The sequence below is a fragment of the Sapajus apella genome, unplaced genomic scaffold, assembly GCF_009761245.1.
Source record: "Sapajus apella isolate SASKATOON/1434 unplaced genomic scaffold, GSC_monkey_1.0 scaffold12, whole genome shotgun sequence".
In the NCBI taxonomy this organism is placed as follows: Eukaryota; Metazoa; Chordata; class Mammalia; order Primates; family Cebidae; genus Sapajus; species Sapajus apella.
Window position 1 is genome coordinate 26,553,597 of NW_022436952.1, and position 24,626 is coordinate 26,578,222.

Genomic DNA, 24,626 nt, shown 5'->3' on the forward strand with positions numbered 1-24,626 from the left:
TGTCCAAACACCTCATTTAACAGTGGGGAAGATAAGACCCAGTGAGATGAATTCACTTATCTGAGGTCACCTACTCATCATAGCAATTTCTCAGTCAATGGGAAGAAATGGGCCTGGCACAGTGGCTCACACCTGTAATCCTAGCACTCTGGGAGGCCAAGGTGGGTAGATCTCCTGAGGTCAGGAGTTTTAGACCAGCCTGATCAACATGATGAAACCCTGTCTCTACTAAAAATACAAAAAAAAATAGCTGGGCATGGTGGTGGACGCCTGTCATCTCAGCTACTCAGGAGGCTGAGGCAGGAGAATCACTTGAACCCAGGAGGCAGAGATTGCAGTGAGCCAAGATTGCACCATTGCACTCCAGCCTGGGCAACAGAGCAGGACTCCATCTCAAAAAAAAAAAAATAATTGATTAAATTAAAAATAATATTAAAAAAAAAGAAATGTGTTGTCTTAGGCCACTCCTGACCAAATGCTGTGCTGAATCTATCAGTCTTATGCCTTATAGAGAGAAGGCGCCACACTGTCATCTCCGCAGAGCCCAGATATCTGTAGACGCCTTTCCAGAGATGCCTTCCTAGGTCCTACATGTTCTTATTTTTGGAGATCCTGATCCATATCATACGATGCATACTAAAATTTAGGCACACTGGGACTTACTGTCTTAGTCCATTTTGCATTGCTATAAAGGAACACGTGGGGCTGGGTTATTTACAAAGAAAACAGATTTATTTGGCTCCCAATCTTACAGACTGTGCAAGAACCATGGCACCAGCATATGCTTCTGGTGAGGGCTTCAGGCAGCTTCTACTCATGGTGGAAGGTGAAGGGGGACAGGCATCACAAGGAGTGAGCGAAGGAGCAAGAGAGGAGGGAGGCGCCAGACTTTTTTTAATGATCCTTTATTGAAATATGTTCCTTTGTGCCTCTTAACTAGCTGGGCATTCCACAGCACCACGGTTGATGTCATCTATGATGTCATGAGGGTGGCGGCCATCAACATTACAGCTCACAGACTGGGCAGTCCCCAGGATCTGTTTAATGGGATTTAATGGTTCCAGAGAATTCTCTGGCTAAAGATTGGTGCCACATCTGTGGAGCAATGTTGACGATCTCATCAAAAGTGGTATTCCCACTATGTTTAATGTTTTTCTGTTTCTTTCTATCTTTGGTGGTTCCTTGAGGGCTTTGATGATCAGGGCAGGGGCAGAAGGCGCCACCTCAATTTGGGCCTGTCTGTTTTGAATGGTCAGTTTCACCGTAATCCTCAGGCCCTTCCAGTCACCTGTTGCCTTGGCAATGTCATCACCAACCTTTTTTGGAGACAGACCCAGGGGGCTGATCTTGGGGGCCAATGCAGAAGCGGCACCGACTTCACCCCTGGTGCACCCCAGGTATATGACTTTGATCTCGTTGGGGTGAACTTCGGCAGCATGGTGGAGGCAGCTGGTGTTGGATGAACCAGGACTCAGGATGACGGGAGAAAGTTTCACCTTGGCCTCCTCTGAGCTGAAAACCGAAAGCCAGACTCTTTTTAACAGCATTATTTTGCTGGAGCCAGGAGTGAGAACTCAATTCTGCAAGAATGGCGTTAAGCCAGTCATGAGAGATCCACCCCCATGGTCCAAACCCCTCCCACGAGGTCCCATCTCCAACACCAGGGATCAAATTTCAACAGGAGATTGAGGAAACAAATATCCAAACTTTATCACTGATTAATTTCAATTTTCTTTCTTTTTTCTTTTTGAGATGGAGTCTCACTCTGTTACTAGGCTGGAGCACAGTGGTGCAATCTCGGCTCACTGCAACCTCTGCCTCTAAGATTCAAGCGATCCTCCTGCCTCAGCCTCCCGAGTACGTGGGATTACAGGCATGTGCCACCATGCCAAGCTAATTTTTATATTTTTAGTAGATACAGGGTTCCACCATGTTGGCCAGGATGGTCTCGATCTCTTGACCTCATGATCTGCCAGCCTTGGCCTCCCAGAGTGCTGGGATTAAAGGTGTGAGCCACCATTAATCCCAGAAAACACCAGCCTGTTTTCTTTCTGTATTTTGAAGCCAATGCATTTTTCGAACCTCAACCATTTTTGCAGGCCCTTGAAAAATTCACAGGCCTTAGGACTATACCCTATCATGACTAATGGGTGATGTAGCCTTGGATCTGGCAAAAGAATCTGATCAATGAATATACACTAAGGAGCAATGTAACCACTTAGCCCTTCTCCCCTGGTCTTTTTTTTTTTTTTTTTTTTTTTTTTGAGATGGAGTCTTGCTCTGTCACCCAGCCTGGAGTGCACTGATATGACCCCTGCTTACTGTGACCTCTGCCTCCCAGATTCAAGCAATTCTCTACCTCAGCCTCCCGAGTAGCTGGGATTACAGGTACCCACCACCATGCCTAGCTCTTCTTTTCTTGTTTTCATTTTGTTTGTTTGCTTTGTTTTGTTTTATTTTGTTTGAGATGGAGTCTTGCTCTGTCGCCCAGGCTGGAGTGCAGTGGTGCGATATCAGTTCACTGTAACCTCCCTGGTTCAAGCAGTTCCCATCTCAGCCTCTGCAGTAGCTGGGATTACAGGTGCATGCCACCATGCCCGGCTTCTCCTGGTCTTTTCAAAGGGAAATGTGGACAGGCCATTAACACTAAGTACATGAGTTTCCATGGTGAAATCTTTGCTACTCTAGTAGACTGGTGGGGACAGTGCCACTGCAGGTGGGCCAAATGCCATGTAACTGGCAAGGTGTTTTCACTCTGAGCCTCAGTTTCCTGATAGGAAAACAATGGGATTAGATTAGCTTGCTGATGTTCAAAGATTTTGTTTCAGCATTGGGATCCTTTTGCAAATGAAATCTTATGAGGCAAAAAGCAGACCTGGGATGGATAGACTTCTGAGTGTAACAGCTATGCAGGATGTCTGTGCAGACATCCAGGAGAACCTCCCCTAGGTGCCCGCAAAGATAAAGAGGTTTACTACAGGCAAGGACAGGTTCAGGGACCCCAGGAATTCCTGAGGCCTTGATTAGATCTCAGCTCTTAAGAACAGCAGTGTTGTTCAAACCTCATGGACAGTGACACAGAGTCAAAAATGAAGTTTGCTTCAAGATATAGTACATATGTACTGATATACAAGTTTTCATGAAACATATATGCTGTAAAAGAAGAGTGTCCCACACACTGGCTAGGGCAAGCATGTTTGGGAAATATAAGCCACAAAACTCTTCTTGGAAATCAGTTGTATGTCTGATTAAATGCTTGAGCAATTTCTTGATGAATTTTAATGAGATTATGACTTCTTAGAAACCAGTTACCTATGCACTCAGCTAATGTCAACCCTGAAGGAAAGGAACCCAAGGAACTTTAACTCTTGTTTAATAAATCTAATAACCTTTGACTAGAACTTCTTTTCCTATATCCAGTAAGATAAAAGCACATAGATAAAGCTGAGAAACTGTCTTTTGAAACTTAAAAAAAAAAAATTCAAAGATGGGAGCAAGCCAAAAACTTTGAGAACAGGTTTGCAATGCAAATAAGTGAGACTTTGTATTCAGACTATTTAAAGGACTCAGGTAAGAAAAAGACATGAAAGAAGAAAAACAAGCAAAGATATGAACAGAGAAGTCTCAGAAAACAAAACTCACAGTGGCAATACGCATCTGAAAAGATGCTCTACCCCACTCGTAGACAGGAAAGAACAACTTAGAATTACTAAAACTTTAGAAACTTGGAGGAAGGACCCTGGAGAGCTGCAACTCAGACTTTTGATCAGGGGCGCCAGTTGGCTGGTACCGGTATTCTGAACCGGGATGCGATAAAATTGGTTCTTCAAACATTAGAAAGTTGCAACCTGGATTCAGCTGCCACTAAGAGAAGGAACTGCCGCTACCAGGGTGAAGTAGTTGCTGGTATGAGCTCAACATGGAGCCAGGTGGCAAGGCAGAAATCTGGTTTGCAGAGACCTAGCCTTGGCATAAAGCTGAGTATAGAAGGTAGCGGGTCAGAGCCAAGGCACAAAGTCCAACTGCCACAGTCAATTCTATTGGTTAACCAGTATTATATTTAAACTTCCATACCAAAAAGAAAAAACATTCTTTTCTATCTCACACAACGCAATGATTCTTCAGAAATAAAGATACTATTAGTCTCTCCTTGAGAAAAGAGATACATGAGGTCCCAAAAGTCACCACTCCATAAATGTAGTCACAGTCCTGTCTGATATTCTGTTGTCTAAAAACTAAATTATGAAGTTAATCTTCAACAAAATGTATATAAAATAATGAGAAAGAGACTTTCAGCTGGAGTGAAGGACAAGGAACTGGATTTACCCTCTTTCCTGAAATAAGAAACAGACAAAAGTGGGCCCCACAATTGCCCCAGCTTACTGCCTGGAGAAAGCTTCCCAGCTGCAGAGTAGGAAGAAGGAACCCCAGCAGAGTCCTACCATCTTCCTGATTTAAGGAGACAGAAAGACCTGGCAGTACTGGGAGGCCAATACAGCCAGAATTCACAGGGCAGCATGCAGAAATTGAGAGCACGGTACAGAAAGATAACTCTAGAGAAACAAAGGTCCCCATCAAGTATTCAGCTGAATATGGGAGAAAAGCGAATAAGGTGTTACCTTGAAGATAGGATTTATCAATGGAAGGCACCTCAGCATGGCCACAGCAATGCCCTAAGCCATCAAGTGTCCCCAGAAGATGAGACCACAGCTCATGGAGCTGGAAGTCAGAGCTATGCACTCAGCATTTGGCCAGAAGCGAGACCATTGGAGGATCTATGGACGAGCAAAGCGGAGGTGGCAGGGATCCTGTGCTGGGCAGCTGGACCTGGAGCAGGGGCAAGACGTGGGGAGAGAAGGCATGAGTGCCAGGCGCTCCGCAATCTGATCCCCTCCCTTGAGTGTTTAACCTTGCCCTTGTCCTCCAAAGGTGTTTTGCTTTCCCCGTCTCACTGCTGCCGCTCCCTGTAGCTACCATTTCCTCCCTGCCCTTTCCTCCCCGCTCGCTGCATTGGCACCCTGCAAGCTGCTCTGCCTCCAGCATTCTGCAGAAACTGCCCCTCTAGGGCCTCCTCCAGCCTCCACTTCCCCTTTCAGTCCCCACAGTGTGGACAAGTTTCAAACTGCCTGCTTCCTTCATCCCACGCTCTGATTTCGAAATCTCATCTTTCAGTCCCACCTCTACACAAAGGACTAAATCTCTAGTTCTCAGCTGCCTGCTGGACAATTTCAGTGTCTTCCCTTTACCTCAATATTGGCCAGACAAAAGCCTACCTGAGCACCCTGTCCTCTTTATCCGTGCTATTTCTGCAGGCACCTGGCCTGGCTTCCCTTTCCTCTCTCCTTGATCTCTCTTTGCACTCGCATCCATCTGTCCTCTCCATCCCGATGGTCACTACCCACATGTGAGCTCCCCTCTTCCTGGGGCCAGTACTGGAGTGTGTCACCCTAATCCCCGTTTCTAGCATCTCCCCTCTCTAACTCATCCTAAACACGACTGCCCACACCGTGTGCCCGCAGCACATTTCAGCACGGCCTTCTCCAGCTCCCCACCTCGTTCTCCTTAGCCTGGTTTAGTCTGACCCCCAGTCCAACTGTCCTGACTCCTCTACCTCAGCTTCTACCCAGTTTGTCTTGCCCCTGAAGATGGGTCCTTCCTCTCCCTCCTGCTTGTCTTGAGACCTGGCCCTCCTCCAAGGCTTGTGACACCCACCTCCCCAGATCCCTCCTGGGCTGTCTCTGTCCTCAGGAACTTCCTCAGTCCTGAAGCTTCTGCAGACTGGTCCAGTCTGTGTCTTCAGCTACACTGCAAGGCTTCAGTTCAGAGACTTGGCACATTCCTCCTTTCAGGTCTTCCCGACGTCTTACACCCCAGCGCCTTTGCAGATGGTGCTCAGTGCATTTCAATATGGGGCTGAACTGAGAAGGCCGGAGACTGGGAGCAGAAATCCTGAGTCCTCTCACCTGGATGACCATGGGCAAGAGTTTCTCATCAGGCTTCAGCTTCAGCATAACCAGAGGGGCAGCTAGTTGCTGCTGGCTACAATGAATGATGTTGGCCTTGATCCCATCCAGCAGGGAGAAGTCAGCTTCAAACAGTGTGCCTCACTGGGTAGGGAAGAGTCCAAGGGCTGCTATCAGCATAAGGCATCTTCTTCCTACTCTGATTCCTCCAAAGGGGAAGACAGAGAGGGGAGCTGACTTGTCTCCATCCCCTACTTTGTACCAGGTAATGGATCATGTGCTTATTGCTCATATCACTTTTTTTTTTTTAGAGCCAGGGTCTTCTCTGTTGGCCAGGCTGGAGTGCAGTGGCAGGATCACCATGGCTCGCTGCAGACTTAGCTTCTTTGGGCCCAGGTGATCCTTCCACCTTGGCCTCTCAAGTAGCCGGGACTTACAGGTGCCTGCCACTACACCAGAAATGACAGGCGCTAATTTTTGTATTTTTGTAGAGAGAATTTCACCATGTTGCCTAGGCTGGCCTCCAACTCCTAGGCTCAGGCAATCCTCCTGCCTCGGCCTCCCAAAGTACTGGAATTACAGGTTATGAGCCACTGTGCCCAGCCTTATAATTTTTATACATAGTCGAATGAGCCTCAATTTTACAGAAGTAAAAGCAGATAATCAGAGAGGTAAGCTGAGGTCACACAGCTTACAAATAACAGAACCAGCGTTTACGTCCAAGCCTAACTGCCCTGTAATCCCATGAATTTCCTCTCTGTTGTTCCAAGTTGCCTCCTGATTAACAGCCACAGCACTCTGACCTTGCACACTCTGCACACTCCCTTAATCCCTCGCACCAAGGCCCAGTCACCTTACTGTGATTGACCCTGTTTCTATCAACCATTCCACCTTGCACACCGTCCCTCTGCAGAATGCTACTTCTGTGTGGAAAGGAGGCTGTGCAGCTGAGCTTCCCCAGGACCCCTCAGGGCCTCTCCTGCAGAATCCCTCCTTGCCGGCTGGCAGCAAGCCAGGCCCACAGTGGGTCCCGCAGCGGCATCATTGATGCCAGCCTGCCTCACTTCACTGCTGAGCCTCCTCAGGGCTCTGATGGCCTTACCTCCAGCTCCTTCTCCAGCTGGGCCTGCAGTTCCTCCATGCCTGGAGGGAACACAAGGCAGGCAGAAAGGTGACTAGAGCACCTCAGCACCATGGGGTTGGCCTCATTAAGAAACTGGTACCCAAATAAGGCATTTTCCTTCCAGAAGTGCCGCACACACTCTGGGGAAGGCAGCTGTTGAGCAAGTTGTGGGATCTGAGCTCTTGGTCCTTCCAACCTCATCACACATGACTTCTTGACTCCAGCCCACCAGAGGACCCAAGTCTCTGGTCTCCCCAACCTGGTTCTTCCAATTCCCCTGGATTGGGTGAGATCTGGGGGTAAGCGTCCTAGCAGATGTATCAGGGTGGGGGACTGACCTGCTAGCTTGCTCTGGCTGCACCAGAAAGTCTGGTTGAAGTCATCCAGAGCCTTCCAGCAAGTCAGAACATTTAAAGAGTCTTTGATAGCAAGGTTGGCCAGCCTTCAGGGAAGGATGGGGCAAAGGGTTTGAACATCATTCTGAGACTCCAGCATTACAACCACAGGCACCTGTCTTGGGCCCGTGCAGTGCAGCCCATAAGTCCCTTGCCTTCTACCTCCCTCTCACCCAGCCACCCCTTGCTCTCAGCCGTTGGCCAGAGAAGCCTCAAAGTCAACTCTCTTGTCTACCAGAAATCGCTCATCCACAGGGAGGTCACATAGTTTGGCCCCAGCCACATTCAGAACTAACCCATCCTTCCAGTTTCCCCACCTGTGGGGCAGGAGTGAAATCAGGCAGGGGTGCTAGAGGCATCAGGAGCTCCCTGGGGTCAGGGGAGGAGGGCTCACCGGTTCGGCTTCCTTCTCTCTTCCAGCTCCTCTTCCTGGTGTTTCCTGAACAGGCCTTGGGGGTCGCCGACCACAGTGTGGCCTAGAAGGAGGGGGGAGGGCTTGGCCAATGACTTTTTCTGCGAGTCTCTTCTCCTTCCTGCCAGGAAAGCCTCATCACCCCTGCCTTCTGGGTGGCCCCTGCCCCTTCAGCACCGCGACCCTTCCCCAGCCTCCAGCCACTCTGTGCCAGCTGCATCCACTGCCCCTTCGACACCCCCGAAGACCCCTGCGTTTCAGGTTCCAGCGCCCCCATCCCGCACCCTCTCCTCCACACCCGCATCCCTCCAGCTTCTCTCGCACCCCAGAGGCCTCCTGACATCCCCAGCCCCGCGCTCACCAGGGCTCAGGACTTCGTCGTCCTCCACCCAGCGATAACAAGGGAACCTGACTTCGATCCAGCTGCAGAACCAGGCGTCGCCCTGGAGGAGGTGCCGTTTGCGCAGTTTTACAAACAGCAGCGGCCCCAGGTACTCCGGTACTTTCACCTGGACTTTGGTCTCCTGTGGGCGGGCGGCAGCAGAGGCTCGGACCCGGTGGGGCTTGGCCAAGGGGCACTCGGCTAAGCCCTCCAGCGCCCACGCCCTTCCTCGGAGCCTCTGAAAAAGCGGTGCGAAGAGAGCGGGGGAGCGGGACTCGGTTCTGAGGGGAAGAGGGCAGCAGGTAGAAGGGTTGCTCCTTCCTTCACTTTCTCTTCCCTGTGGTCATTGACTGTTCTAAGCCCTGGGCTGGGCGCTGGGAACCCGGAGCCGTGCCCTGGACAAGCGCGCTGTGAAGCCGGGACGTGCTGGTGGCAATTCCCGCTGTGCGACCCCCTCCCCCGAGGCCCTTCAGGGGCCCCACCGGCCTGGGGACAGCCTTCCCGGAGACCTGGAGGTGGGGATGGCTCAGCCAGGAATAGTGAGAGGGTAGATAGGGGAAAGGCGTGACAGGCAGGGACAGAACGTGACAGACAGGGTCAGCAGGTCGGGAGGCTCTTGAAGGTGGCCCCAAAGGCTTTGCATTTGGTCCCGAGAATAAGCGGAAGCCATTCAAACGTGTTAAGCAGCGGGAGTGAATTAGGGAGAAGTCCTTCTGGCTTCAGAAGGGCTTGGCAGGTCTGCAGCAGAGGTGGCGAGGCCGCTGGAGGTGTGAAACGACTTTTAAAATCGAGAAGGCAGGAGGATCGACGACCGCTCCGGCGACTGCAGTTTCCAGGCGCCAAAGCTGGCACTCAGAAGCATCCCTGAATTTCCAAGGAGATCGAGCAGCGGGAACATTTATTGAGCGTTTACTGTGTGTCACCAGCTGCCCACCCTAGGGAGGGAAGAAGGGAGGAAGGAGTGCGCCTTTCCACCTTCCGTCCTCCGTTTCCTCACCGTGGAGTTGCGGGGCCACCCGCTCTGTGCGCATTTTCTTTCTCCGAAGCTCGGAGCAAGAGCATGGGGGTGTGGGGAGCAGGGCTCAGCAGGTTCAAGGGGACGTGAGCGGTCGGGGGCGGGGCGGATATTGAGCAAGGACGCGGGAGATGCTCAGGGTCTAGAACTGACTGCGCCGAATTCTTTAGCGGGAGGTGAGGTGAGGGAGGTGAAGCAAGGGAGGAGGCGCGGGTGACACCAGGGGAGGCAGGAGGAGAGTTCTGGGAGGTCGGAAGAGGGGCGGACCTCATTCGGGCAAGTTTCTTTGAAGTTCCCTGGGATAGACATCCGGATTTGGGGAACTGGGGGAGAGCTAGACCAGTGATGGGAATTTGGGGTTGGTGGAAGAAAAAAAAAGTAACAGGACCCGGTGGAACTCCAGGTTGATATGATATACGATGAGATGTGGGTCGGCAAATCGGGAGTGTTCTCCTGTCTTGGCTTCCCATCCGTTCCCTCTCACCACCCACCCCACCCCAGGCGATAAAGCCCGAAAGGTCGGAGATTCAACAGCGCTGGCGCTTGAAACGGCTTTTTAAAATAGAGAAATTGAGAGGGCCGACGACCCCTCCAGTGACCGCTGAGTTTTCAGACAAGGGAGCTCTGTGCAACGAGGGGCGCACAGGAGCATCCCCTCACTTCCAAGGAGATCGCGTAGCCGGGACATTTATTAAGCGCTTACTGTGTGCCACCTGCGTGTTTTCTGTCCAAAACACGCAGGAAGAAGGAATCAAAGCCTGCTACAGCAGGCAGGCGAGGTGGGGAAAGGAGTAATGCGAGCGTGTACCACGGACTTTGGGGCAAGTCTGGATGGCTGGGAAGCCAACCTCCATCTAAAGGGAAGCGCGTGCGCACGCGCGCGCACACACACACACACACACACACACACGCACACACGCACACACGCCTCACAAGTTGGATTGCAGGAAAGGGTGAAGTAGGCAAGGAGACCCAGTCTGCCGTGGCGCTTGAGGAAGGTATATGTAGGCTACTGAATTCATTCCACCAACTTTGCACACTTGTCTTCCTTGTGCCAGACTCTGGGACTCATTCCCCCCCACCATCCTTTTTTTTTTTTTTTGAGACGGAATCTCACTTCTTCGCCCAGGCTGGAGTGCACTGGCGCGATCTCGGCTCACTGCAACATCCACCTCCCGGGTTCAAGCAATTCTCCTGCCTTAGCCTCCCGAGTAGCTGGGATTACAGGCGCGCACCACCACGCCCGGCTAACTTTTGTATTTTAGTAGAGATGGGGTTTCACTATCTTGGCCAAGTTGCTCTCCTGGCCTCGTGATCTACCCGCCTCGTGCTCCCAAAGTGCTGGGATTACAGGCGTGAGCCACCGCGCCCAGCCAGTACTCACTCCATTTGAGGGTAAAACTCTCTGCCTCCCTGGGATCCTGCCCCTCGGGCGCTCCCACAGCCGGGCACCGAACCCTTGCCATTAGAGAGCCAGCCTGGGCTGAGCCCGCGAGGCCAGGAATGGGCGGAGCCACCGCCCCCATATCCCACATGCCCCGGGACGGGAAGAGGGAGCCGTGGTTTCCGGAACTTCTTAAGCTCCTCCGGGCTTTTGCTCTGTTGGGCTGGTGTTGATTCAGTGTCTATTTGCTATGGCCACTGCCGTCGCTATGGAGACAGGTGAGTAGCTCTCTGAGCCTGGAGTCGTTGCAGATAGAACTCTCCTCGGCCGAGACCGCTTCTCACGCTTCCCTGGGGCCTCCTTCCAGGCCTCACTCTCTGCAGGGTATGTGGACAGGGAGGAGAGAAGGCTCTTGTAGCGTCTAGAAAGGCTAAGGTACTCTGCAGTTTTCCTAATTTGGTTTGTTTGCACATCTTTGCTATTCAAACACGACGCCACCAGCTCCCCAGCGTGGGCGACACTAAGGGAGAGGAGTTGGGTCTTAATGCGTGTCCTCCTTATGTCTTAAAGCGCGTCCTTGATTGGCTTTCTGCTTCTCACATGAGCTTGCATACGTTTGAAATATTGTCGCCAGACTTGTGTTTCATTCTGCTACTTGTGCTTCTTATATATGCGTACGTTCGGTGATCTTTTAGGCCCTCTGCAGTATCTTTTTCAGCTTGCATCCTAAGTTTTTCTTAACAGATTCAGCACATAGCTTTTGCGAAACTTAATCACTGTTAGCAATTGTTACAACGCATTATTAAAATAGGGGAAGCCACAGTTACTACAGCCTACGTTAGTGATCACTGTTAAAATTCCTGCAAAGTGGCCCACGAGTGGTAGGAATTCTCCGTTTGTGTTGCTGTTTTCTTTGATGACTTCTCCTTAACCTTAGAGGTAACCCTCTTCCATGACTGTTTCTTAGGTCTCACTGCAATCCTGATGTGCAGAAGTGGGGTGCTGCCCCAGTGGACCATGTTCTAGCTTTTCAAACTGCTAGAACTGTCAGTGTTTGTCAGCCTCGGCACTATTGACATTTTGGGACCAGTGATTCTTCGTTGTTGGCAGAGAGGGTGGGGGTGTTGATCCGTGCACTGTAGGATGTGAGGTGGCATCCCTGGCCTCTACCCACCAGGTGCTAGTAGCACCTTCTGTGCACCACCCCCCAACTTTTCCACCAAACGAAAATGTCTCTAGAAATTGCCATATATCATCTGGGGGACAAAATCACACTTCGTTGAGAACCACTGTCCCACGTTCTACACACAGAAGCCAGAAGGATATTTTTAAAATGTAAATGCCATCATGTCATTCCCCTGTTGGAGACCCTCCAATGTTTTCCTGTTGACCTTAGAATAAATCTCAAACTCCTTACTGTGGCTTAGAAGGCCTTCTGTGGACTGGCCCCTGCTTGCTTTAATCTCCTGTCTTCCATTCTGCTTCCATGTGTATAGAATTGCCCCTATCTCACTCCAGCCACACTGGCCTTCTTTCTGTTCCTTGAGCATTCAAAACTTGTTCCATCCACCTTTTGTATTTGCTGTTCCTTCTGCCTAGAATGTCCCCTTTCCAGATCACTGTTCGTTCACACATATCTCAGATTAAATGTCACCTAATGAGTAAGTAATCTCTATCACATTACCCATATATTTCCTTTATAGTGCTAATCACAGTAGAAAATTGTCTCCTTTCATCATTGCTTGTTTACCTTTTCACCAGAGTGTAAGCTCCACTAGAGTTGGGTCTTTGCCTTTTTTACTGCTATAGTCCAAGTTCCCAGAATACAGACAGTTCCCAATGGTACAAAAGTGACATTCAGTAAAAATACTACTTTAAGTACTCATACAACCATTGTTTCTCACTTTTAGTATAGTAAGCAATAAATTACATGAGATATTCAACATTTTATTATAAAATAAGCTTTCTGTTAGATGATTTTGCTCAACTTTAGGCTAGTGTGTCCTAAACGTGTTTAAGGTAGGCTAGGCTAAGCTACGATATTTAGTAGGTTGTAGATAGTAAGCGCATTTTCAAATTACCATATTTTCAGCTTACAATGGGTTTATTGGGAGGTAACCCCATCGAAAGTGGAGGAGCATCTGTAGTGCCTGGCACAGAGCAGGTTCTCAATAAATATGACTCTTGTCCATCTTCTTCAAACCTCAGGTCAGGTTTCCATGACCTCCTTTCACTTTCTCTTCTAAGATTATTTTTGCTTGCTGGTGGGTTTGCTGTAGTTTTTAAGTACATCTAACCTACCTTAAAAAAGTGTATGGATAGGTGTGCCAGGTACAAAGACTTAACATAAAGAAAACCATTTACTTTGAAACGTAAACAAAGCCCAATTACTAATTTATGAGTCTGTTGCCTCTCAAGCTTTTAGCAGGCACGGAATCATTCCACAGGTCATGATTTCAGTTTGGTCTCTGTTCCTAAGGGGTTAAGGTCATCTGAGGGCTTTGGATCCCAAACTCGCCTGGCTCAAAGGCTCAAACAGCCTCTTTGTCCATCAACCCGATTTATACAACATCCTGGGCCTGAAAACCTTTTGTGCTGGCTTCAAGTGAAAATAATTCGCTGGGTCAAAAGTAGGCTGGTCCAAGATGCTGCAGGACGACGGTCAATAAACCTTGGATGTTTATTGGAATGGCGGCTTGGCTGTCTCTTACATTGATTTATGGGCTGTTTCCATGAAACCAAAAAACATTGGTCCACCTGGCAGCTGGAGGCCTTTCTGTCCTGGCTGAGGGCCCTGGCTCCTTGGTGGCCCTTGGGAAGCAGCATCTCATCAGGCCATTTTTTCCCTCGGTGGGGAGCAGCCGGCCTGGCCCGAGGGGCCGGGCTCTCCGCGCGGTGCAGAGAAGTCTTCATCTGCAGGGACGAGGCCCTGACGTGGTGGGAGGCCGTTTCCATGTGCTTCAAGGAGGCTTCCACGTGCAGGGAGGACGCCTCGAGGACGCTAGGGAGCCGCTTTCCTGACGGTGAGAGGGAGAGCTCCTCACTGCAGCGTTGGGAGGTCTCCACCCGCTGGGACGACGTCTCCACGCGGTGGGACCAGGTCTCCACGAGGACCGTGGATGTCTCTGTGTAGCAGGCGGTCCCCACCCGGGGCGAAGCCTGCTTGTCTCCTCGAGCTGAGGCCATTCTGCCAGGCGTGAGGGGGTCAGGGAGGCCTCTGGGCACCCCACATACCAATGGCCACCGCAGGCAAAACAGAGGAAAACTACTGTACTGCCACAGGCGGGAGCACCACAACATGGTGACATGGAAGCACCATGGTCCTTCGATGGCTAAAACACTGGGCTCCTGCCGCTCGGTCGCTCCCAAGGCCCCATCCCCACCCTCTGCCATTCTGGAGCCAGCGGGGGTGGAGCTGGCCGGGGATGGGCGGAGCCTCCCCGCCCCTCATCCCACAATGCCCCGAGACCGGAAGAGGGAGCCGTGGTTTCCGGAACTTCCCTCCCCATTTTGGGCTTTTGCTTTGTCCTGCTGGTGGCGAGTTGGTGTCTCCGTTTGTTACGGTCGCCGCTGTCGCTATGGAGACAGGTGAGTGGCTCTCTGAGCCTGGAGTCTTCACAGATGGAATTCTCCTAGGCCCAGACCGCTTCCCCGGGGCCGCCTTTCAGGCCTCACTCGGCAGGGTTCGTATTTGGACAGGGAGGAGAGAAGGCTCTTGTGGCGTCTAGAAAGACCAAGGTACTTTTCGCAGTTCTCCTAATTTGGTTTATTCCACATCTTTGCTATTCAAAAACCACCAGCTCCCCAGCGTGGGCGAGATTAAGAGAGGACGTGGGTGTTAAATCATGTCCTCCTTAATTGGTTTTCTGCTTCTCACGAGCTTGCATGTTTGAAATATCGTCGCTAGACTTGTGTGTCATTCTGCTGCTGGTGCTTCTCATATATGCATACACTCCACGACCTTTTAGGCTCTCTGCAGTCTCTTTTTCGGCTTGCATGCTAAGCTTTTCTTAACGGATTCAGCACGTAGCTTTTTCGAAACTTAATCACCGTTAACAGTTGTTACAACGCATTATTAAAATAGGAGAAGTCACAATTATTACAGCCTACCTAAGTGATCACTTAAAATTCCTGCAAAGTGGCCCACAAGTGGTAAGAATTCTGCTCCGTTTGTGTGGCTGTTTTCTTTGATGATTTCTCTTTATAGAAATTTCTAACTTAATCCTTTTAATCAAGGCTCCGCTTTTCTTAGATTTCGAAGAAAGGTTTATCTCCACCCATTCCCAGTTTAGGAAGAACATCTCAATATTAGTCAGGTTTCTTTATTCTTTCCTTACCACAAATCAGTGTTATATACAGTGACCTTTATTTTTGGTGATTTTTGCTCTCTTGTCTCCTCGATGATTCTGGAAATCGACTTCGGTTTCAATTGGAATTGGAATTTGTGCAATGTTTAGCCAACCCAAATTACCTTAATTGTAAGTTTTTAAGCACCTCGTTCAATTAATTGAGTAGCTATTAATTTCTGACTGAAGAGTTGCAATTCAAAATAGTATCTACTTGTACACATTTTCACTGGAATGAAATTACACTTATGCTGGTTTATAGATGTAATTGTGCACACTGGGACTTGTGTTTTGAATCCGACGTGTGTTGGTGGTGGGGATATTATGTAACTAGATCCTTTATATTAGGGGTAACAAATCATAGCTGAAGAACTGGTTTGAACTACAGATTTTCTTTTTTTTTAATGCTTTTCAATTCTTGCCTAGAGAGGTTACTTCAAAGACAAAGCTTTTGTTAATTTTCTTAAATACTTGCTTTACTGGAAAGACCCAGAATATGCCAAGTATCTAAAGTAAGTTTAATTTTTATAATCCTAAGCATGTGTATACTTTGTTATATAATAGATTTCTTAGTTTCACATTGGCAAAAATATATTTCGAATCTCTCCACTTTTTTTAGTTGTTGCCACGTTAATACAAGACACCCTCATCTCTAACTTGTATCACTGCAGTAATCTATTCCCTGGTTATCTCTGTTTCCACTTTTACCTTCCTGCCCCCCTGCCCCTACCCCCAAACCAAACAAAGCAAAACAGCTTTCTACACAGAAGCCAACTTAATTACTTAAAAATGTAAATCAGAACACTTTACTTTTTGCCTAGAACCTTTCAATGGCTTTCCATTCCATGCGGAATAAAATCCAGTCTCTCTTTTTTGGGCTAAACCCCTCTATGATCTGGCTCTGCTTTGTCTGACCCTGTCTTTTACCAACCTCCCATCTCACCAGGTTTCTGATCCTGAAGAACTCACAATCCGTAAATGTAGTGACATAGCCATGGGCTGAAACTAAAGAACACAAAAAGAGGGTATCTGTAAGGAAGGTGTTTGGGGTTGTTTGGAGGAGTCTTACCTGAGTCTTAGAGCTGCTATCTTTTCTTTAAGGCCTTTTATGTGCCAAGAACAGTGCTAAATGCTTCACATCCATTTATTCATTTATGAGTATATGTTTACTATTCAGGTTGTTCAGCAGACACTTTCCTGTAAAAGCTTACTAAGTTGCAGGAAGCATATTATAACCAGAAAGCAATTCCCTTTTAATGGTAAAAAAACAACTACACTTTGAACTCACACCCCTGCTTTGTCTTAAACAGGTAGTCGGAAAGCAGTAGTGAGCCTTTTTAAAAAAAAAAAAAGTTTGAGAGGAAAATGTTTCAAACTTGTCTCAAAGTCACTTTTCTATGTGCAGTAACAGATGACTCATGAAGCATATACATCTTGTGTTGCCTGCAGGACCATTTGTATCTTTTCTGGCTTTTTATCTGTTTAATAATCCAAAGAAAAGACTTTTTAAAAAGTATATGTCAACAAGTGTTGTATGTGTGTAGATTTACACTCAGTGTTGGAAGCCTTATCCACCAGTAAGTTTAATTTTACCCACAATGTTGCTGAGAGATGGTCATCTACACTCTGGAAGTTTCCATTGATCCCCTGTTACTCTGTCAAGGGCAGCGGATTCGATTGTTAGCCAGAAGTTATAAAGTTCTTCCTTATATTGTGATATAATATACCTCCTTGTAGCTTCAATCTCTTTGTCCCTGGATTAAGCTAGAACCATTCTATACCCTCTTGAGGACAACAGCCTTTTAGATATTTACATTCAAGAGAGATTACAAATTAGCCCATTTTGGGCATTTTATTTAGTCTGCCCAAGATTTTAGTTTTTTGTTTTTTATGTTTTTTTAATGCTTGCCAGCATTTAAAGATCGAAAAGTTTTATTTAATAAATGCAGATTGCCAGCTACTCTTTAAAATCTGGAAGATCTAGCAGCCATAGATCTTAATTCTTCAAGTTAACAACTGGCTGAAGCTGAGAGCAGCTGTCACTCCTAGCTGCTTTCCACCTGGTGGAAGAGACTTTCTACCACTTGGCCTGCTTCATTGCTAACCAGTAGCTGCCACTATAACATCTCTCTTACATCTGTTTTTCTTAACTCCCTTCAGCCATTGTGCCATGGTGCCCAGGCTTCTCATGAGTTCAGGTTCCCTCCTTTGGATATTTGGCAGTTGTACCTTATGCAGTTCAGCCAAGAACTAAATACAGGCCTTCAGATGTGGTCAGAGTACAGTGGGCCAGAGGTCCTTTCTTTTCTTTATGTGGACATACACCTCTATTAATTAAACTTATGTTTATATTACTTTTGGAGTGGGGGTGGGGAGAGGATCACATTGTTGACTTGCTGGGAGCATTAATGTCAACTTAAATCCTTCGGTTCTTATTTTCATCAATGCTGTTGAGTTCTCCCTATCTTGTTTATTTTCTAAAACACCAAATGCAGAACTTTGCTTTACTACTTCTGTTTCATCTTGTTGACTTGTAGCCTATCCAGAGTATGATTCTTTATTGTCATCTAATATATTCTGATATAATCGCTGCCTGTCTAAATTCTAGTTACCGACCAAATGCTACTTGAGACTTCTCTTGCTTGTCATATTATTTTACAGCTGAAGAAACTGAACTTTAGAGAGGTTAAGTACCTTGTTAAAGGCTACCTGGCTGGAACTTATATCCTGGTCATTTTAACTACTCATGCTGTCATGAAAGGGAATTAGCCAGGGCAGGTGTGAATAGAGCATTCTAGCATAAGCAGCCAGCAATCAGAGCAACTGTGTATTTTTAGTGGGTAGATAGCAAACCTTTACTCCCTTGGAAGTTACTCTCTTAGAAGCATGCTGCTAAGCCCTCTATTCAGTGTGGTGTTCGGATCAGCAGCATTGGTTCCATTTGGGAGCTTTTTAGAAACGCAGAGCTCAGGCCTCACTGCAGACCTAAGGAATCAGTCTGCATTTTAAGAAGTGATTCATACACACATTAAAGTTTTAGAAGCGTCGCTCTAGCATCGTATTTTCCAAACTTTAGTCATTTGCATATCACTTCTACAACTTTGGCTTTATCTGCATACTTCCTATATTTCAATGTATTTTGTCTCATTTAAATGCTTTTGTGTCTTTTCAACTTGAAATAATTTCACTTACAAAATACCTGAAAAAATAGTAAAGAGAATTCCTATATTTTCCTCACTCAGATATTCCAAATGTTTAACAATACAATCAGCAAAAATCAGAACATTAATATTATTACCCAATCTACAGAGGTCAGATTTTGCCAGTTGTCCTGCTGGTGTGCTGTATGCAGTACAGGATCCAGTCTAGGCCTGCATATTGCATTTATTGTCTTGTTTTCTTAGTCTCCTTTAATCTCAGTGGTCTTTTCTTTGCCATGACTATAACAGAAATGATTTTGTATCTGTCATATATCTATAGTCACATGAAGTCTGTTTGTCCCACTGCTGGTGATACTAATTTTGATAACTTGGTTGAGGGGGGTACCTTCTAGGTTTCTCAGTATCAAGTTACTATTTTTCCTTGTATATTTAATAAGTATCTTATGGGGAAATCCCTTGAGACTATGTAAATATCATATTACATATACTTTTGCCCATTAATTTTAGCATCTTTTGAAGATACTTGCTTTTGAAGAAACAATTTTCACTGTGGTGGTTTTCTAATTCTATCATTCTCCATTTATTAGTTTGGAATTCGATTGTAGGGAAGTACTTTTCCTCGTTTTCTATTTATTATTAAAGAAATTTACATCCATTTAGGATGGACTTTTGTATTCTTATTTTTATTCTGTGAATTTTAATTATGTATTTTCTTGCTCTGAGTATTCCAGATTTGGCCATTAGGAGTCCCTTCAAGTTGGCTCCTGAATACTTTTGATCCTCCTAAGAATTTTAGCACGTTTTCTTCTGGCACTACGTAATGTTCCAGGCTCATCTTGTCCTTTCCCTGTCTTATCCCTGAATCGGCCTTTTCTCCAAGGAAACCTGCTCCTTGGAAACCGGGCACTGTGTTTATTAGTACCACAGTGTCATTGCTTCTAGGCCCTCTTAGTACACAAAGCTCAAGAACTCTATATATGTATGTATGTGTGTATACATGCACACACGTATATATCTATGTCTCTATATATTAAAAGTCGTAAGTGCATACTGTTTTCAATACCAGCTCAGTAACACAGGGTTCATTCTAGCCTTTTTCCTTTGCTTGTCTATAACTCCTTTTCTGATAGCCAAAATTTGGCTCTCCGTATCCACAGTATATTTACTTGTCCAGTCCTGGAGTATACCTAATTTCAGAATTGGTATATCCCTGTGGACAAGAGTACAATGTATATGCATAGTCCTCTTTCAAACTGAAAATTGTCTTTTTATCACTATTGATGGAAAAACCAGTAACTATCAATTAAACACATAATTACTAAAATATGTTCATGTTCTTCATCTTGGAAACCACTAGAAGGGAATAGCAAGGTTTGTCCCTAAATTTTCACTCTGCTTACCAGTTACTGTGTTCTGTAGACTTGAGCAAGTTAATTTAATCTTTCTGAACTTAAACCTCCTCACTTGAAAATTTTGCTGAACACTGACTTTTGATGACTATGCGGGGGAAAAACCCTATGCTGCTAGAGTGTACTAAGTTAATGTTATAGAAATGGTAGGCTACAAGATCATTTTTAAGAGAATAACTGAATTAGACCTTGGCATTATTTACTTAAATTATGTTGTTCATTCACTTATAAACTTAAACCCAGGTACCCTCAGTGTTTACACATTAGAGCTGCTCCAATATGAACACTTCCAAAAGGAGCTGGTGAATGCCCAGTGTGCGAAATTTATTGATGAACAGCAGATTCTACACTGGCAGCACTATTCCGGAAGTGGATGCGCCTTCTGCAAGCCTTGGCAGAGCAGCAACAGCAAAATAACACATCGGGAAAATGAAAAACTGGATACAGACGAGGCTCTGAAGATACATATATATATATATTTCTTTTGTACAGTGAAGACAAAAAAAAAAAAAATGAAAACTCTTCCTATCTAGCTTATTATGGTAGCCCTTAGAACCTTTAGTGCGCTTTTCAATCCAGCTAACTTTTTATTGTCAATAGACTATCACTGTTAAACCTGAAGTGTTCTACTTTGATTTCCACGTGGATTTTAAGGTGTTTCTTTTTTAAGCATTTAGCATAATCAGCTGATTAAGAATGGAAAAGTTAAGTGCTTTAGGCCAAATTAAGAACGCAATATTAAGTGCTTTAGACCAAATTAAGAAGGCAGGGGGGCATGGGGTAGGAGTGGGCCACCAAGTATACTGAATTCTAAAGCTAGCTTTTCCTGACATATAGTAGGGCAAGCCTTCTCCTGGAACCTTACTGTGTCTCAGATCAACTACTCTACCACTCTTACCTATGAAGTGAGAGTAGCGGAGTCAGTGACTTCTTTAAATCACCAGACAGGAGCTGCATAAAGGTTCTTAAATTTTGCAGGAAAGGAAATATCTCTATTACCTGCTTTGCAAGGTGGCTTTAAGAATCACTGTGACCTCACTTGACCTAGTTATGGCAGGACAACTAGTGGTTAATTACTAATTGGTCTCTTGACTTCAGAACAAAGATGAGGAGCCTCAAATACTGGTGCTCACTTGGAAAAGCTAACAGTGATTTGGGAGGTACCACAAACCAGGTGCTATGTTAAGTTCTTCCTTGAATTCTCAGAACCTTGTTTATAGAAGACAAAACTGAGGTTTGGACAGGGTGAGTAACTTAATTTGCCTACGGTTACACAGCTAGTAAATGGTAGCATCAGTGTGACTGACTCCCAGGTTGGAGTTCTTCCCACCACTAGGTTATATAGTCTCTCTAGCCCCTCTTTGCCACCTGCCTCATCCCAAGTAAAGCACGTTGAGATAGCTGTAAAACGAACTGCCTCTAGTACTCAGGAGTCTTGTTTTTTAATAAATGAAACAAAACTGCCTGAATTAAGCAGAAGCTGGATTACGGGTAGTGTGCTTTCCTTCAGTGGTGAGGTTAGGTTCTACATTCCAAAATCAAAGAAGGGGTTTCAGGAGTATCAGTTGCTTTGCAGATACATAGAATTTAAAAGATCCTGATCTTTAGAGATTTGGAAGGTGTCCTCTGTACCTTTAGGAGCTTTTATGCATTTCTGTCACTTTCAATAATACATTCCTTTGAGCCTTTACTGCTACTTCTGAAGATATATTACAAGCAAACTAAAGGTTCATGGGCATTTTAATAGCACCCTATTGTTTAGACACATGCCAGTTTTTTAACATCGTTTATTGCTAACATGAATTCAAAGCAAGTATACAGTTTTTTGATACTAAAATCAGGAAATCAAGACATGATTGCCATCATAAAATCTTAATCTTCAGAGAACATTTCCACAAGGTTGGCCTGAAGACACTCATTCTACCAGTTTTTGAGGCTGTAAGAGAAGAACAGTCTAATCTTAACTACTCCTATAAAACATTACTAGGAGTAGAATGAGTTCTGCCTTGAATGACACTAATCTTTGAAGACAAATTACTCAATTGAGAAACTATCAACCAGTTATAACAAGTTTTAGGAATCAAGATATTTGCTGTAAGATGAATCACTAACATACTTGGCTCAAGGGACTTAAACCCCAAATGCCAGGAAGCTCCACAGACTAAAACAGGAGACAGCAAGCCCAGTACCCTCTTCTTCCCCTCAACTCTGTAATTTAGGATCCCAGGGGCATGACTGAAGTAGAGGAGGTGCCCTTTTTAACCAGACTTATGAATTACATAGAAAACAACTCTTGATGCAGGTGTTTTAAGGAATTATGAGTCAGCCTACTTTCTGATTATAGAATTTGTTAACTGTGACTTACCATGAAAAAGACCTAATAGCTAGATATTTACATTATCAGTTTATTGGCATTGGCCATAGGAATGGACTCTCAGCAGCACTCTGAACTGCAGTGGAATTGAGATGCAGTGTCAAGATCTTATCAGAGTTGGATCCAGAGCAAGTTAAAAGAGTTTTGACAGTGAATTACAGGCCCAGCATATTTAAAGAAAGATACCTACTGTTTCATACTTAAGTAGTGTAGGCACTGCTGTTACTTTCAAGTTTTTTCTGAAGTCATTATTTGGATCTTTCCAACTATTCCAAAAGAAAAAGTCATCATGAAAAAAATTTACTTGGTTTATTACAGTTTGCTTAATATTTGACATATCCCTACATTTTTTATTAATCATTGTTCTTGCAAACACTTAACCTTGAGGACTATGGTTTAATCTATTAATTGCCCTGTGCAAAGTTTTAAAGCATGACTAAGATATAAAAGTAAAGCCAGCTAAGTTCTGGGTTTACACAGACCAAATTCGTTGAATTACCCTTACTTAATTCAGGTGGGCATTTTAAATTTGTATTTAATAGCTTCCAATTGTTTATCTTGTCAGACATAAACTTATAACAGAGAAACTGGGTGAGTCCCTGAGGCCCTTCCCGCCTAAGTTTACAATTTGCGCACGTCTGTGAAATAGAGTATACACTGTCACTTACTAAGGCTTATCTGTTACTTGGCAGTAGATGAACACACATCCTTCACTAACGTGTTTCAGACCCTCTCCTACGACTGGTTCAGCTTAAAAAAAGTTGAGATAAACACGTCAACTCGACAATCAAGCACTGATAAACAGTGTTCTTCTCCCCTTCCCCTGGTCTTGGTAAATACTCACTTTAACCTGCAGGTAACTAAAGAGGTCAACAGAAGTCAGGCGTTCACTTCTGGTGTTAGAGCCACATTAAGGGTAAGGACCAAATCCCAGTCCCAATTTGCCCCTGCACCACCGCGCCCATAGCAATGGAAAGCACATGCATTTGCTGACCAACACATGCATCCTGTAAGACACTAATACTACTGGGTAAGTGAGAAGTTTTAAGGAACTAGATTCCAAGATCATCCGGGTAAAATTATAAAAAGAAGAGCGCTCTTGGTAGGGCAAGGTAGGATTTTATAGGAGGAGACGGGGACAGATCAGATTGCCCCACGGATGTTTGGAATCAAGACACTCTGCCTCCACTAAGCCCCTTTTCTGGCCGTAGCCTCGACCTTCCTGCCATTTCCGCCGGACAGGAGCCCCCGAATCCCGGCCTCACCCTGCACGCAGTTAGGGCACCAGCTTTTCCCTCTAGCGTCCTTAGAACCCGTAAAGTAGGTGAAAATGGCCTTGCCATTGTGCTGTTCTACGGCCGGTTGAACTCCTCGGAGCCAGACACGCTCACCACCTGGTAGTGGGCCATCGGCACGACGTGGGACTGCTGCAAGAGGAGTGCAAGTCTGGTTGCCAAGGGCGGGGCCCACGTGGGCGGGGCGGGGCCCACGTGGGCGGGGCGGGGCCCACGTGGGCGGGGCGAGGCTGCTTCCGGGTGGGCAAGACGGGCGGGGCCTACGGAAGCCAGAGCCGCTGTAGAGTACGGGAGCTCTGGGGACCGCAATGCACCCGCATGGCTTTCTGCTCTGGTTTCTCAGCTCCTTCTGGGCTAGCTGCACTCCCAAGCCCAGGCCTCAACTTCAGTCTAGTCGCAGCCCCGGCCCCATGGCCACTGGCTGCAAAACTTAACCGCCTTGCAACACCTGAGTCCTTAAGTAGTTCAGGAGCTTCAACAGCTCCCAAGCCGCCCTGCGCCTCTTGTTGTGGTGACTGGGATGGTGGCCGGAAGCGCAGCCTAGTTTGGGCCGCCCCCCCCCAACCTGCCCACCTCCCAGTAGCTGCAGCCTTGCCTCAGGCCAGGTGGGCTCAGGTCGGGGCTGGGGGGGATTCTGGGAAGCTAGATATTAGCAACAATGTTACAAAAGGAGTATACACCCTCTGCGATATTAAGAGTAATATCCTCTTTCCTTCTAGATATTAGGAACAATATCATGTGGGGTTATGTACACCATAGGCGATATTGGGATCAATATCATCTTTTCCCCTGGATATTAGGAAGGATATATCGTTCTGTGAGAACAGATTAGGAACTATATACACCTGCCCAATCAGGAGTAATGTCATTTTCTCCCATCCCTGAATATTAGAAACAGTATCACAGGGTGACGTGCACAGCCCCTGCAATATTGGGAGTAATATGATCCTCTCTACCTTAGAATATTAGAAACAATTTCATGGGGGGGGTGTACATGCCCTTCGATAATATCCCCTGGATATTAGAAACAATATCACGGGAGGGGGTGTACACCTTTTGTGATACTGGGAGTAATTCATCCTATCATCCCCTGGAGATTAAAAACAAACTACGGGGAGGTGTACACCCGCTGCGATATTAGGAGTATTATTCTCTCCCACTGGATATTAGGAACAATATCACGGGGTGGGGGGCGCTACACACCGTGCAGTATTGGGAGTAATACCCCCCCAAATATTAGACACAATATCAGAGTGAGGGTGTGCATCCCTGGCGTTGTTAGGAGTGATATCATTTTCTCACCCCCACCTCTTGTTTATTAGAAACAATACACAGTTGGGGTGTACACCGTCTGCAATATTGAGAGT

General features: G+C 46.3%; 1 protein-coding gene, 1 long non-coding RNA gene and 1 pseudogene across 2 annotated transcripts; 1 reads left to right on the top strand and 2 right to left on the bottom strand.

Moving 5' to 3' along the window:
* Positions 1–768: 768 nt before the first annotated feature.
* Positions 769–22,626, bottom strand: LOC116553258 (annotated as a pseudogene).
* Positions 12,058–14,259, bottom strand: CUNH17orf100 (chromosome unknown C17orf100 homolog). The gene has a single exon (XM_032280596.1). It carries the CDS (start codon positions 14,065–14,067, stop codon positions 13,276–13,278), a length of 792 nt encoding a protein of 263 aa, XP_032136487.1. The 5' UTR covers positions 14,068–14,259; the 3' UTR covers positions 12,058–13,275.
* On the top strand, positions 15,076–20,225 carry LOC116553267. The gene is made up of 2 exons (XR_004269681.1): positions 15,076–15,532; positions 19,834–20,225. It is a non-coding gene; the product is annotated as an uncharacterized LOC116553267 (long non-coding RNA).
* Positions 22,627–24,626: the final 2,000 nt, after the last annotated feature.

What these genes read in the sequence shown, in the direction of transcription:
- CUNH17orf100 (XM_032280596.1), bottom strand. Translation starts at nt 14,067, where the DNA reads ATGGCAGAGGGTGGGGATGGGGCCTTGGGAGCGACCGAGCGGCAGGAG.